Here is a 16,588-nt window from a genome sequence, read left to right on the forward strand (position 1 = left end):
GGACTAATGAGCTACAGACTAATGAGTTACGGATTAATGAGTTACGGATTAATGAGTTACGGATTAATGAGTTACGGATTAATGAGTTACGGGATTAATGAGTTACGGGATTAATGAGTTACGGGATTAATGAGTTACGGATTAATGAGTAACGGATTAATGAGTAACGGATTAATGAGTTACGGGATTAATGAGTTACGGGATTAATGAGTTACGGGATTAATGAGTTACGGGATTAATGAGTTACGGGATTAATGAGTTACGGGATTAATGAGTTACGGGATTAATGAGTTACGGGATTAATGAGTTACGGGATTAATGAGTTACGGATTGCTGACTTACGGATTAATGAGTTACTGGATTAGTGAGTTATTGGATTAATGAGTTACTGGATTAATCAGTTACTGGATTGATCAGGTACTGGATTACTGGATTAAGCAGTTATTGGATTAATGAGTTATTGGATTATCGAGTTAATGGATTATAGAGTTAACAGATTATAGAGTTAATGGATTATAGAGTTAATGGATTATAGAGTTAATGGATTATAGAGTAATGGATTATAGAGTTAATGGATTATAGAGTTAATGGATTATAGAGTTATTGGATTAAAGAGTTATTGTATTATCGAGTTATTGGAGTATCGCTTTATTGGATTATCGAGTTATTGGATTATCGAGCTATTGGATTATTGAGTTGAGTTATTGAGTTATTGAGTTGAGTTATTGGATTATTGAGTTGAGTTATTGGATTATTGAGTTGAGTTATTGGTTTTTTGAGTTGAGTTATTGGATTATTGAGCTGAGTTATTGGATTATTGAGCTGAGTTATTGGATTATTGAGCTGAGTTATTGGATTATTGAGCTGAGTTATTGGATTATTGAGTTGAGTTATTGGATTATTGAGTTGAGTTATTGGATTATTGAGTTGAGTTATTGGATTATTGAGTTGAGTTATTGGATTATTGAGTTGAGTTATTGGATTATTGAGTTGAGTTATTTGATTATTGAGTTGAGTTATTGGATTATTGAGTTGAGTTATTGGATTATTGAGTTGAGTTATTGGATTATTGAGTTGAGTTATTGGATTATTGAGTTATTGGATGATTGAGTTGAGTTATTGGATTATTGAGTTGAGTTATTGGATTATTGAGTTGAGTTATTGGATTATTGAGTTGAGTTATTGGATTATTGAGTTGAGTTATTGAATTATGAGTTGAGTTATTGGGTTATTGAGTTGAGTTATTGGGTTATTGAGTTGAGTTATTGGATTATTGAGTTGAGTTATTGGATTATTGAGTTGAGTTATTGGATTATTGAGTTGAGTTATTGGATTATTTAGTTGAGTTATTGGATTATTGAGTTGAGTTATTGGATTATTGAGTTGAGTTATTGGATTATTGTGTTGAGTTATTGGATTATTGAGTTGAGTTATTGGATTATTGAGTAAAGTTATTGGATTATTGAGTTGAGTTATTGGATTATTGAGTTGAGTTATTGGATTATTGAGTTGAGTTATTTGATTATTGAGTTGAGTTATTGGATTATTGAGTTGAGTTATTGGATTATTGAGTTATTGGATTATTGAGTTATTGGATTATTGAGTTATTCGATGATTGAGTTATTGGATTATTGAGTTATTGGATTATTGAGTTATTGGATTATTGAGTTATTGGATTATTGAGTTATTGGATTATTGAGTTATTGGATTATTGAGTTATTGGATTATTGAGTTATTGGATTATTGAGTTATTGGATTATTGAGTTTTTCGATTATTGAGTTTTTGGATTATTGAGTTGAGTTATTGGATTATTGAGTTGAGTTATTGGATTATTGAGTTATTGGATTATTGAGTTATTGAGTTATTGGATTATTGAGTTATTGGATTATTGAGTTATTGGATTATTGAGTTATTGGATTATTGAGTTATTGGATTATTGAGTTATTGGATTATTGAGTTATTGGATTATTGAGTTATTGGATTATTGAGTTATTGGATTATTGAGTTATTGGATTATTGAGTTATTGGATTATTGAGTTATTGGATTATTGAGTTATTGGATTATTGAGTTATTGGATTATTGAGTTATTGGATTATTGAGTTATTGGATTATTGAGTTATTGGATTATTGAGTTATTGGATTATTGAGTTATTGGCTTATTGAGTTATTGAATTATTGAGTTGTTGGATTATTGAGTTGTTGGATTATTGAGTTGTTGGATTATTGAGTTGTTGGATTATTGAGTTGTTGGATTATTGAGTTGTTGGTGTTGTATACATACATATGTAGGTATATCATCATAATTATAGATGTGGGTAGCCGAGGAATGTGCGGTAGGTTGAGAATTAAAATAAATCAGTCTTGGTCTAGCTATCTTGGTGGGTTTACTTAGATCCCTAATCCTGAATACTACATGGTGTCAGGTGTAAATAACTCGGTGTATTAATCGTAAATCGGACGTCTCGGTTGTTTAGTGATGACGGGAAAAGAAATTGCAGGGTCGGCCGCTCAGAATAGTGGCTATGCAAGTTTACAACAGCCGCCGCCGTTATGCGACGGCGGCAACGGGAATATGGCGGACAATTGGCGTGATTGGAAAAAAGCATTCGATTGGTACTTGGTAGCTTCGGGGCGTGATGGGGCATCGGGGAAGGAAAAGTGTGCGTTATTCTTACATATCATTGGTAAAAGTGGGCGTGAAATATATGAAGAATTGGACTTTGAAGAGGCCGAAAAGGACGATTTTGATGTGTTGTGCGAAAAGTTTGAATCGAGGTGTGACCCAACAAAAAACATTAACTTTGAGAGACATCTGTTTTTTGAGTGTTCTCAGGGAAGTGACAAGTTTGAGAAATATTATGCGACATTGAAAGTGAAAAGTAAATCGTGTAAATTTGGGGATCTAAGGGATAGCTTGATTTTGACTCAAATGATAAGGGGGATAAAAGATGGCCAGCTGAGGGAGAGGATGCTCAGAAAGTCGGACTTGGAGTTAAAAGACGCCGCAGCATGGTGCAGGGCGGCCGAGGTGGCGAGCGAGCAGGCCGGGGCCGTGCGCGCCGCGGAGCCGCCTGCGCCGAGCGCCGCCATCGAGCCCGTCGCGGCGCGCCCGCGGGCCGCCGGCCGCCCGGGCCCGCCGCCCGCCCGGCCCCGCGCCACGACCGCTGCCGGCGCCGGCCGGAGGGAGCGCCGATGTTGGAATTGTAGCTACACGCATGACGACAACAGATGCCCAGCTGTGCAAGTGACATGCTTCAGGTGCAATAGGAGAGGGCATTTCGCGAGATGTTGTCGGTCGTCCGGATTTGTGAGTCATACGATGCGTGAGTTATCGTGTCAATCGACGGAGGAAATGAGCGAAGAGGAGGAGTTTATGATAAGGGGAATTGAAATTGGAAGCGTTGACAGAAAGGACTGGTACGAGTGGATAGTGGTAAACGGAGCACGGGTGCAGTTTAAATTGGACAGCGGTGCGGACGTGACAGTTATCTCGATAAACAATTATGTGGCTGCCGGATTTGATAAGCAATTATTATGTAAGACGAGTTCAATATTGAAAGAGGTTAGTAAACATATATTACCAGTTGTAGGTTGTTTTGAAGCGGATTTGAGTTTTAATGATGCTATAATTAAACAAAAAATATATGTTCTAGACGCTGACTGTGACAATTTGTTATCGCGAGATGCTTGCGTACAATTAAGGTTGATAAAGCGTATTTATGAAATTAAAGACTCCTGCATTAGTAAGATGATAGCGTCGCATAAGCACATTTTTGAGGGAATTGGGCAGTTACCGGGGTTGCATAAGTTAACAATTGATGAAACTGTCCCGCCTGTTGTTAGAGGGTCTCGAAAAATACCAATTAAATTACGGCCAAAATTAGAGGAGGAGTTGCAAAGGCTTCAGCAGTTAAATATAATAGTGCCGGTTAGTGAACCGACTGATTGGGTGTCCAATATTGTGATAGTAGAAAAAGCGGATGGGAATATTCGACTATGTCTGGATCCTCAGCATTTAAATAAAGCGATAAAGCGAAGCCATTTCCAACTCCCCACTCTTGATGAAATAACGGCTAATATCTCGGGTGCCATGTATTTTTCGGTGTTAGATGCGAGTAAAGGGTTTTATATGTGTGTTCTAGATGAACCTAGCTCAAAACTTTGCACATTCGCGACTCCTTTTGGGCGCTTCCGCTTCCTCAGGTTACCGTTCGGGGTCAGTTGTGCGTCAGAAGTTTTTCACAGTATAATGTATAAATTATTTGCAAGGCAAGGTGTGGAGGTGTTTATTGACGATATATTAGTTTACGGAAAGACGCGAGATGAACACGATCAGAGGTTGGGGGAGGTAATGCGTGTAGCGGCAGAGTATGGGGTTAAGTTCAATAAGAACAAGTGTGTGTTTGGTCAGGATACTGTAAAATTTTTGGGCCACATACTTGATAGAAATGGGATTCGGATTGATCCAGATAGGGTGAAGTGTATCGAAAATATGCCCATTCCGGAAGACAAAAAAGGGTTAGAACGCTTTATAGGCATGACAAATTATGTGTCTCGTTTTATTCATAATTATTCAGATAAGGTGGAGCCGTTAAGGGAGCTATTAAAAAAAGATGTAAGTTTCGACTGGCATGAGGGGCACACGAAAGCATTCAATGATCTTAAGCGTCAATTAGCACAGACGCCGACACTTAGGTACTACTCGCCCAACGAGCCGGTGACGGTGTCGGTGGACTCGAGCTCGCGCGGGCTGGGCGCGGTGCTGCTGCAGGGCGGGCGGCCCGTGGCCTACGCCGCGCGCACGCTCACTCCCACCGAGTCGAGATGGGCTCAAATAGAGAAGGAGCTCCTCGCTATCCTGTTTGGCTGCAGTAAGTTTCACCAGTTTATCTATGGGCACTCTCAGGTAACGGTAGAAACGGATCATAAGCCATTGGAGGCTATTTTCAAAAAGCCACTGAACGAGACACCGATAAGACTACAACGTATGTTATTAAAACTGCAAATATATTCTTTAAGCATTTGTTATGTACCAGGACGACTGATGTACGTGGCTGACACGTTGTCAAGGGCGACCACGGACTTAGGCGGTAGGCGCGATCACCGAGTACAAGAGGAGGTAAATTTACACTTAAATACCCTGGTAAGTAACCTACCATTTAGTAGCACTAAAATGCAGGCAATTCGAGAGGCAACGAGAGTAGACCAGAGTTTGTGTGAAGTAATGGGGTATTACAGAAAGGGATGGCCGCATACCAAAAGTATTGTAACTGAAAAAGCTAAGTCTTACTGGGAGGTCAGAGATGAGATCCATGTCGTGGAGGACGTAGTGTTTCGGAACGACTTGGTGATTATCCCTAGTGGTTTACGGGCCGAAATGATCAAGAAGGTACATGAGGGTCATCTCGGCATCGAGAAGTGCAAGAGACGAGCGCGCGACGTGATGTGGTGGCCGGGCATGGCGGCCGCCGTGGAGCGCGCGGTGCGCGAGTGCGAGACGTGCGCGCAGCGGCGCGCCTCGCCGCCGCGCGAGCCGCTCGCGCCGCACGCCGACCCCGATAGGCCTTGGCAGGTGCTTGCAGCTGATATTTTTCAGGTAAGGGGAAAACATTATTTGCTCGTGGTCGACTATTACTCCAAGTACGTGGAGGTGGCCACTATAGTGGATTTGAGAAGCGCGACAGTGATAGGTATTTTGAAGCCTATGTTTGCACGTCACGGGATACCGCAAAGATTGGTATCAGATAACGGTTGTCAATTTGTTTCGCAGGAGTTTAGAGAGTTCGCTAGGGATTGGGATTTCGAACAGGTTACTAGTTCACCGCATTATCCTCGCTCGAACGGTCTTGCGGAGCGTAATGTGCAAACAGTCAAGAATATGATCATAAAATCACAAGAAACTAAAACTGATTTTTACGTGGCACTGTTGAATTTTCGCAACACACCAATATCGGGTGAAAAATACTCACCTGCTCAGTTATTATTTGGTAGGAGATTAAATACAAAGTTACCGGTAAAAAGTAGCCTATTGAACCCTAAGACTCCGGTGAGAAAAGAAATAGCAATCAGACGCGATATTAAGAAGGACAAAGCGAAGCAATATTACAATAGAGGAACAAGGTCATTAAAACCATTAAAAGAGAATGAGCAGGTGCGTATTCGAGATCCGACCGAGATAAACGGCAGAGGGCGCTGGGTGCGCGCACAGGTGGAGCGCGCCGCCGCCGAGCCGCGCTCCTACTGGGTGCGCACGCCGGACGGCCGCCGATACCGCCGCAACAGGCAGCAGATCATACCGGCGGCGCCGGCGCCGCCTAATACTGACAGCTCTGGCAATAGTAGCAGTTTAGGGCCAAACATTCCAAAATACTATTACGATGACTTGGAGGAGTGTGGCGGAGGTCAAACACCGGGACCACAGAGTTCCCGTGGGCCCCAGGCCACAGCTGATCAAGATTCCGCTTTCCGCTACACTCGTTCAGGCCGGCGAGTACGCACGCCTGATAGGTTTTAGTTATAAAACTGAAGTAGATATGGTATAAGGATTGCCTATGAATGATGGATTTTGCTATATACACGTGTAATACGTGTAAGTATGTAATACGTAAGTAAAAATATTGTCCATAGGTACCTAACTTGTAAAAAAGTTTAAAATGTCAACTAGTATATAAGGATATCATAGATATTCGTCTATAAATAGTTAATAGTTATATATTATTATAGGTAACTACTAACTAGTAAACAAGTCATGTGCAAAGCAAAAGTAAACGATTTCAACTGCAGTGTATTTTAATACTAATTACAGTTAATAACCTTGTGATGAACCTTAATGCAATGTAATAGGGTTTACAATGGCTTAGTGCAAGTATCGCAGCATGTTAATGTTTTTTTTGTTATATTAAAAAAAAAAATGTGTAGAAGTAAAAAGTGTAAGAAGATAAAGGTAGTGTTGCTGTAATGATAGTTAAATAAATATATAAACTTAGATACTAAAAAAAAAAATACATGTAAATATATGTATGGTCTTGTTATGCATTTAATAAGATAAGGTTCTAGTTTGATTTTGCTTGGCTACGTTAACTGTGTTTTAAGTTTGGTATACCTAGTATGAAAATAAGCATGTTTATTCATAAGGGGGAAGATGTTGTATACATACATATGTAGGTATATCATCATAATTATAGATGTGGGTAGCCGAGGAATGTGCGGTAGGTTGAGAATTAAAATAAATCAGTCTTGGTCTAGCTATCTTGGTGGGTTTACTTAGATCCCTAATCCTGAATACTACAGTTGGATTATTGAGTTGTTGGATTATTGAGTTATTGGATAATTGAGTTATTGGATCATTGAATTATTGGATTATAGGATTATTGGATTATTGGAGTATTGGATTATTGGATTATTGGATTATTGAATTATTGAATTGGTAATTTGCTATGGATGGAGGAACGGATATATGGTAACGATAAAAAAAAAGACGGAAATAGAGGATGTTATGTTGTGAGACACGTTTGTGTCATGAGCAGACATCGGATTCCGTGGGGCGAAACTTCTTGACAGCTAGGGACTTCCTACGTCGATAAACTCATTTATCGATACTAGTTCTAAATACTAGTGATCACACAAAGGTTTGCTTATAAAATATTTTTTTATTAAAAGAGTATTATATAATAAAATAAGAACTAAATTTTCCTCTTCTTTTTTTAAAACGTTTTTAAAAGTTTACTCGTCACAATTTATTTCTTCATGACTGTCCATCTATTGTTGTTAAAGTAAACTACCAGAATTTTTTCCATATTTTCGGGCGTTAAGCGTCTCCGTCTTGGCTGAAAAATCCATTTCAGGTGGCTAAAAGACTTTTCAATTTCTGTGGAGGTTATAGGAGCATAGCAAAATTTCATAAAGTGATCAATGGTATTTCGTTTATTTATCGGTTGTAATGTAACTTCTTCACCTTTTAATAACAAATTGATTTTTTCCATTGTGTTGTACCCGGAGTTTTTGTAAAAAACGTTTTTAAATTTATCGTATACGATTTTCCCCTTTTTGTCCAAAAATATTTTAGATAATGCAGACTGTACCTTCTTCACTATTCGCACACCAAAGTCTAGAGACAAATTTGTTGCTTGTAATTTCTTTATCGACTCTTGAATGATATTTAGATTGTCGGCAATAAATTTAAGTTCACCCTGAAGAGAAGATTTATTTAGTGCAGCCTTGGCCATTTTACTGCTTTCCCATCTGATGCAGAAAATGTATGCAGAACTCGTCTTATATCTTCAAAATATTTAGCGTAATAGTTTGCTGCTTGCAACCATGTGCCCCATCTTATAATGGTTGGTTGCGGCGGTAGAGGTACATTTGGTAACATATTTTTAAATACATTGATTCTCTTGGGACACTTCAAAAATACTTTTTTGACGGATGATATCAAGTTATTAACATTTGGAAACAGATATCTAACTTTCTCAGCAACCCTATTTAATCCGTGAGCTGCACATGTTACGTGAGTCATATTTTGAAAAACTGAATCCAGTTTCTTACCCATTTTTATCATATAAGGTGCTGCGTCAGTCACCAACAATAGCACTTTTTTGAAATTATCGCTATTTGAATCACAGCACCAAAAATTTGATAGGGACGTTATAATCAAATTTGCAATAGTTTCATTATTTGTCTGCTGTAAACATTTACTTGCAATAACATACGGCCGACTTGGTGTGCTGTGAGAAAGTTTGCCAATGACAACATTTGCAATTTGGTCACCGTTAGAATTTGTAGTTTCATCTACCGACACGTAGATGTAATTGTTTCCAATTTCGTTCCTAATTTGTTGATACGTTTCATTATAAATTGGAGAAAGATAATTTTTTCTGATAGTAGATTCCGAAGGCACTGAAAACTTCCCATATCGTCCAGAAATGCAATTTTGAATAAAACCATAAAAATTTGGATTTTCTAATTGATACCACGATATATTGCAGGCCACCATGAACATAGTAAGCTCTTTGTAGAATTTATATTTTTCTTCTTGAATACTTGTATGTCTTCCGGTTTTCAAGTGCCTAGCAAGAGAATAATTTTTGCGATGAAAGGTCACTTGACATTGGCTACAGCGTAGCTTAGACCCGCGTTTAATTATTTCAGGATGCTTTTTAAGCAAGTCTTCTATTTTTTGAAGAGGCATTATTTATTTTCACTCATAAATATAAAATCTGTAATAAATAGCACGTCTTTACAAATGAGAATGACAGTGTCTGATGACATTGACAAGTATTGTTTCATAGTGAGTGTCTAAGTAGGTAAGGTACTTCTATTGAATTATCTGAAGAGGTTAAGATAATGGGTATCAACTATTTTATAATGCAATCGGTACTAGCCTTATCTATGTGTAACCTACCGATTATTTTAGACGCTATGTATGAATTTCATACTGGTCTTCAGAACAATAGTTACGAAAAACACACAATGTTGGGGGCGGTCACTAGTATATAGAACTAGTATCGATAAATGAGTTTATCGACGTAGGAAGTCCCTAGCTGTCAAGAAGTTTCGCCCCACGGAATCCGATGTCTGGTCATGAGAGTGATTCAGTAAGTAGCACAAAAAAAATGGAATGAAAAATGGAATGAAATGGAGAAAATATGGAATCAAAAAACAAGAGGAATAATGTGCTACATATAAAATTTGATTAAAAAAATGGTATGTTGTGAGACACGTTTGTGTCATGAGAGTGATAAAAAAAAACAGAAAAAAACAGGAGAAATAATGAAAAAAAAAAAGCAACCTAATATGTTAAGTAATGTACTTTATATGTAGTGATGATTTGTTTTAAAAAAAAGTAAGTACTTTATATTATGTAGTAGTATGTGTAACATTAATAAAAACTTATATATCTAGATGGATATATTTATTGGATTTGAAATAATAATGTCAAGATATACCTAGATGAATTCAATAAATAATAAAAAAAAATGTATATAGACAGACAAAGAAATTGTATTAAATGTGTAATGAAGTATTAATAATTTTCTTACTGAATGCCCGATGATTTGACATGCCGAGTGTAAGATTAGATGACAGACGCGATTAGTATGACTGTGCATGAGGACATGCACAATGTCAGGATGGGCGAGTGTAAGATTCATTAAAATTACTAATTATTAGAAACAGATTTAATGAAATAAAGAGTTGAATAATCATTGGTAATCTATAATTTAATAAATTTAAAAGTAACGTGATTGATAGTTGACCTTTGTAAATAGAAGGTAGTTGGAAGAAAGAATAAAAGACGACTGGCATGGCGGTTAACGGGCATTCGGTTACGGGCAGAGGTGAAGGGAGGACGGTTGTGAAGTAAGGTGATTGGAGATTGAACTGTAACGGAATATTGTGATCAAGAAATATATTGTTGTTATGAAAGAAGGAATTTTTATTATACATGATAAATGATAATCCGCCATCGATTAAATAACACTCGCCTACACGACATAAACCTAGATAAGGTTACATAAACTTTCACTTTTCAACCTACTGCCCAACCCACCATATGGTCGTTCAGATCATCTTACCCCACTTGACAAGTTCCAATAGAACAACTTTTACCGTCAATTTATTACTATATAATCTTTATTTAGTGAGTATTTAGAGCTAAATTGAAATGCTTTCCTATTTTTCAATTGTTTACTTAATTTTGTGATAATGTCTATTTGTTGTGAGTTAAGGTTTGTTATTAATTGTAGGTTTGTTATGATAAGATAAAGCTTTAATTTGTATTCAAAATGCAATTATGAGTAAAGGTTTCTTTAAAAAAAATGTTATTAAATGTGTAAGTATTATAACATAATGATGTTAATAGGAGGCGAGGATCTAAAACATACTAATACACCAATTAAGTATAATAATATACCTATTTAATTGTACCGGTGAAGAGATTGCCAATACTAAAATTATCTACACTTAAGTTAAGAAGTTGCTCTGAAGAGCAATTAACGGACTTAAAAAAGTCCTAAAAGCGTGTCCGTACTGTAATATTTATGTCTGAATAACTGCTGGATTAATTTTATTTTTCCAAATATTTGTAAAGTTACATGTAGGTTTTAAATAGTTGATATATATTAACTAAGCGAACAAGCAGATAAAGCGAAAAAAGCAAAGTGTCAGTATTGTCAAAGTGCACGACATTCGCGCGGCAAACGCCGGTAAGTGTCGCGAGTCACTTATCTGTCTCCGCGCTCCGGATGAGCTTAAAGAGGTGGTCATACGGGGGGCTATTCCGACGAGTTTAGGTATATATTATTTAAAAAGTTTTACAACATTTTTTTTTAAGTTTAAAAAAAAAGTAAGTTCAAGATCGATTGCGCCTGATAGAGAATAAAATGCTCTAAGATAAAAATACAAAAAGAGGGTGTAAAATTATATAGGTAGGTACCTTGTAAGATACATTGCCAAGAAAAGGGTTAAGTTACTTTAGCAAAAATATCATCATTCATCAGATTAATACCTACTATAAAATAAAGACCCAACCCCAAAATTGCATGGCCATTTTATGAATGAATTCATACGTATATACCGTATGTATTCATTCATTATTCAAACGTTAGTCACGTGACTAACGTTTTGACAGTTCGATAAAAGGAGCTGATTTGACTTTCAGTCATTCCTATTCTACTTATAAGGATTAATCCCATCCAATTTTAAAAAGGAACTTTAAGACGTAGGCGGGTAGGTGGCTTACAGACTTACATACATATGTATTTTATAAACTTAAAACTAAACACTATGGTATGGCTGTGATGCATACCTAACAAGTCTAACAACACAAGCCAGCTTAACCAAAACGAAAATCCCTGACCTTCCCCACCACGTTTCACTCGCCACAATATCGCTAGCCGGGAATACCCCCCCTTTTCGAGAGCACTCGCCAGAAGCAGGCTAATGCATGTTTATTCCTGCTTAAGTAAATGGATGTCGTACTCTGTAAAGTGTTTTTTATTTCGCAAGGACCCGACAAGTGTCGCTGGGGACAGAATGGGAGGAAACAACGTTTGAAGTGTCTATTGTATTAAATATTTATTATGACGGTATAATATGGTGCTTAACGCGTAACGTATAAGCTTTATATATACGTAGAGTGTGTTTGGGTACTTTGGTTAGAAAAAACCACACGCTGCCGCCGTATTAAGGATGACTCACGTTAGAACGGGCCGTGTCCGGGCCGGAGCTTCCGGCGCATCGTTTTCTATGGAAAGCGTCACGTGATCGCCTGTCATGTCATAGAAAAGTAAGCGCCTGAAGCTCCGGCCCGGACACGGCCCGGTCTAACGTTAGCCATCCTTTACCGCCGCACTTCTGACGTTCGTTCCGTAGGTACCTAACTCATTTTATCAAGGAAATTGACAGAAACAGCGGCGGTGATAACGACGCCAAGCAATGCTGCTGCAGTAGACATCCGCACGTCACATTTAAGGGGACATTTCTTTACGATTTGTTTTATCTGTCCCCATTTGGGCCCCCTGGCACACCAAGCGAAGACACTTTGAAGAGTGTGGATAGCGGTACAACGGTGGAGACGACGTCGAGCGCCGTGATTGTCGTCAAGCCCAAATTTGGGGGCAAAGGAGATGCTAAGATAGCGGCCTGCCCAGAAATGGGAGAAAGGCCAGGGACATTATTAGATTTGTAGGGAGTCCAGAAGCAACGTGTAACGGGGCACGGAAAGCCGGACCGTTACACGGCTCCCACGATTCGGTCTGTACGGCGAGAGCCAGGAAAGACCATGAGGAGGTGGTGGGAAATGCCCCATTTGGGATCTATGTTGTGATTGACTGATTTTATTAATTATTTCATCAAATAACATAAATTAAGCTGGCTCAAAACATACTATTTGAGAACCTGTGTCCGTGTCATGGTCGCATTGTTATCACCTGTCATGCCATGCGTCACGTGACAGGCATGGTGATAAATGATAAAGAGCCGACCATATTAGCCCTACTGTACAGTCACCATCAGATACATCGAAGCGGCCAAGGCGTTCACAATATCTGAACACGCACTCTAACGCCTTGACAATAGAGGCGTGTTCAGATATTTGGGAGCACCTTGGCCGCTCCGATATATCTGATGGCGACTGTACTACCAATTACGTAAGCGAGCAGGAAGAAATGCCAATGAGAAATGTAGCTTTTCTTATGTAACTTGATAATTCCCGAGCTTACGCGAGCTTTGGCCCGATGATATCATAAAAGCGCCGATTTGTACGAGTTAAAGCTCCCATTCATGCCTTTTAAACGAAGTAGTAGAAACCACAGATTTGAAATAACTAGATAAGTTATTCGCTAAAAACATCTGGCAACTATATAATAAACGTTCTACCTATGAAACCCGTGGAAGGGAAGAAAGTGACTGTGATGTGTTTTAATCGTTAACAAAATGAATAAATAATACATATATCATAATGCAGTACATGTATACCTAAGTAATTGAGTAGTTGTGAATAAAAGTAAACATTAGAGGCAAAAACAGCAGCATGTCTCGTAAAACCTATAAAGGTGCAAGGGGACAATTTAAACTGCGGGGTATTTTAAACTAATCGAAATATCTTCCATGTTTTATTTTATAATTTTGTATTGGCATGCTTAATTTGAATAAAGATATCTTTTAGAATACATATTTTGCGGTATCTTTTCTCACTTCATCTGTGGTAACAAATAAAACATTTTTGGGTGGAAAGTGGTAACAAGATCCCTATAGTATTGCGGATTGTAACTTGAGATGTTCTGTGCGAATTTACATTCAAAATACTGTTGACGTCTACAATAGTTTTATGGATGGAGGGAGATATAATCCTTATATAACGCGCGACAGAGTGATTTTATCGTGTTGCTATTGACTGACAACATTTATCGCAGACGAGAAGAGTAGATTTTTTTGTGTAATGCCTCATAATTTCAATTGTGTTTGAAATGACAAAATATAAAATGAAAGATCAGAGTGGGCAAATTATGCTGAAAATTATAATTGTCCAATTATGCTGCAGTTAGGTTTGTATGTGTGTATGTATGTTTGGTTACAATTCTACCTCATAATATGTTCTTCATACGTTCAAAAATTATGCGGTAGTCCCTTCCTTATTAAAGAAGTAATCTATAAACGTATGTATTAAATGGTGATATTAAACAAAATAACAAATCGGCTACTGCGAACAAATGTAAACTTATTACGAGGATTATTTTTAAATTTTCATGAACAAAAGAGTCTCGCGGCCGTTAATGTACTTTACTTACATACTGATTAAATAATTTACTCGACATTTCAGCTGACATACCTGCGTACAAAGGAATCGAATTAAAATAAAATTATCGACTCACGTCAACAAGGGAACGATTAATCGGCCATGATTGCAATCAGCAACGGAAATGAAACGCAAAAGGATGGCTGATGATTTAAAAAAAGAGCATTTTTTGCTATAAAAAAGATAAATCTTTAATTTGAGGACGTCGCTTTTGTTGGGGAATATTGGTTTTTAAAGCATTCTTTGTCGAGTCTGTGTTAAAAATTACATGCTCATTATTGCAAAGATTTATTTATTTAACCTTTATTGCACGAAAGAAAACCTTACAGTGCAAAAGGCGGAACTAATGCCATGAGGCATTCTATACCAGTCAACCTTTAGGCAAAGCAGACAAGTACAATCACAATAATTATATAAAATCTAAAAACAATATTAATATCGATCGGTAATAATGGTAGTGAAAATCGAATCAAAATCATATTCAATATTCAATATAAACGTATTCAATATTAAATAACAAAAAAAATAAGTTTAAAAGTTTGCTTACAGTAGAAGAAAATGCTTTAAATGGATGAAATGAGTTGCTTTGAGTTCTTATCTTGCAAAATAATCAACTGTACCATATTTTACATCGATAATGATCACCAGATAGATTATACACGAATAAGGGTGGTATTCCACCTGTCCAATTTCTTTGCTCAATTTGTATTATGTCTCACATTTTGCTTAATGGAGAGAGTGGGACGCAATCACATTGGACCAATATATTGGACAGAATACCACCCTAAGAAGCGACCAGCGGCTTACGCATTTTTACATATGTACTAACAATACATAAAGCTTGTAAATGGAGATTGTTTTAGGTCTGATGGGTTATGTTTGGTTAGGGTAAAAGCCTTTGAAACTAGCAAAGCCTAACGCTCACTAAGCCACAATGGGTTTGAATAATCGTTATGCTAAAATACGCCAATTTATCTCATACTTACGTATTTACAATATTTTGTTGAAAACTTACCTATGGGGGTTTTTATACGATGTAACATATGCAAAATCAAAGTTGTCCGTTTGTATGATCTTATTTTAGAGAGCGGTGTTTTTTTGCTCCTTCCTTGCATCATATTGCAATGCAATAAATAATTTGGTACTTTTATTTGTATTTCATTTTTAATTACTGATAGATACTTAAATCGCTCAGAGGACCTAATTAAATAAGTGACAAGCCTTTATAGAAAACGCCAATCAAAACTAAATTAATGTACCTACATATAATAAGGATTCCTTTTGTACCTTTTTGGAACGGAACCCTAAAAATGTACCGAGGCTTTTCGTTCGCATAGTTATTTCATCCCGATATATTGTAGTGGCAATAGCCAAAACAACAATCGAAAAGTAAAAATATACATAGCCCAGGCGTCTAAATTTTAATCCCATGTAAATCGGATCGGATCGGATCGCATAAATAATCGGTCTTAGTTGTTTATATAATAAGATTTTTTTTTTAAGTGAAGTAATGTTATAACAATATTCGTTTGATTTATGATTGAAAAAAAAAATTTTTTTAGAAAGTTATTAAACTTGACATAGTCGGTTATCAATGTTATGAATGTTATCATCATATTACGGCAATACTGCCGTACAGATTATATTTTTAATTCTATGTGGTCCCTTTTGCTCAAAAATGTAACGTGTATAAGTATATTATCGTTGGATCCGCTTACGGTAGGTACTTTAATAGTAAACCCGGAATATACCGCCAACTGCATTTTGCACTATCCTGAATACCACATTCATACCATTCGGCATTCCTCGCGAGCCTTCACCCCTAATCAAGACTGCTACAAACCAAATAAAATATGGCAATAACTGCAGACAGAAAAGGGAAAAGGGGAAACGTTTCCAAACATCTGGAAAGGGTGTTCTATGTAAGTGGGATCGATCAGTATTCCATAAAATTAAACATTCAGGGAACGCGCCGTAGCTTGAAGTGCAGAGGTGCAAGGCATAGGCGGGAGAGAGAGATTAAATTTAATCCTTTTTAGTGTTCCGCACAAAACTTTGTTCACGGAACACTTATGGGTTCACTTCGGTCTTGCAAAATACCTTTGGGAGGTCTGAGGTCCTTTTTAAGATATATTTCTTATCTTAATGCTATGAAGTCAACATGGAATACTTGCTTCTGGGTAAAATAATACCAGTAATCGTAGGGATATAATCACAATTTTTTCCGGACATTTTGCCTGTGGAGAGGTTGTGATTATTGTTAATATGCTTGTGCCGCTTGTGGGTAAGAGCT

At 37.3% G+C, this 16,588-nt stretch overlaps 2 protein-coding genes across 2 annotated transcripts in view; one reads left to right on the top strand and one right to left on the bottom strand.

Annotated features, from left to right (window-relative positions):
• The window catches only part of LOC134670708 (brain tumor protein), a 502,486-nt gene that overhangs the window by 365,252 nt on the left and 120,646 nt on the right, over positions 1-16,588 (bottom strand). The window lies entirely within an intron of this gene.
• Positions 5,227-6,516, top strand: LOC134671004 (uncharacterized protein K02A2.6-like). The gene has a single exon (XM_063528825.1). It carries the CDS (start codon positions 5,227-5,229, stop codon positions 6,514-6,516), a length of 1,290 nt encoding a protein of 429 aa, XP_063384895.1.

Source organism: Cydia fagiglandana, chromosome 14 (genome assembly GCF_963556715.1).
Source record: "Cydia fagiglandana chromosome 14, ilCydFagi1.1, whole genome shotgun sequence".
Classification (NCBI taxonomy): Eukaryota; Metazoa; Arthropoda; class Insecta; order Lepidoptera; family Tortricidae; genus Cydia; species Cydia fagiglandana.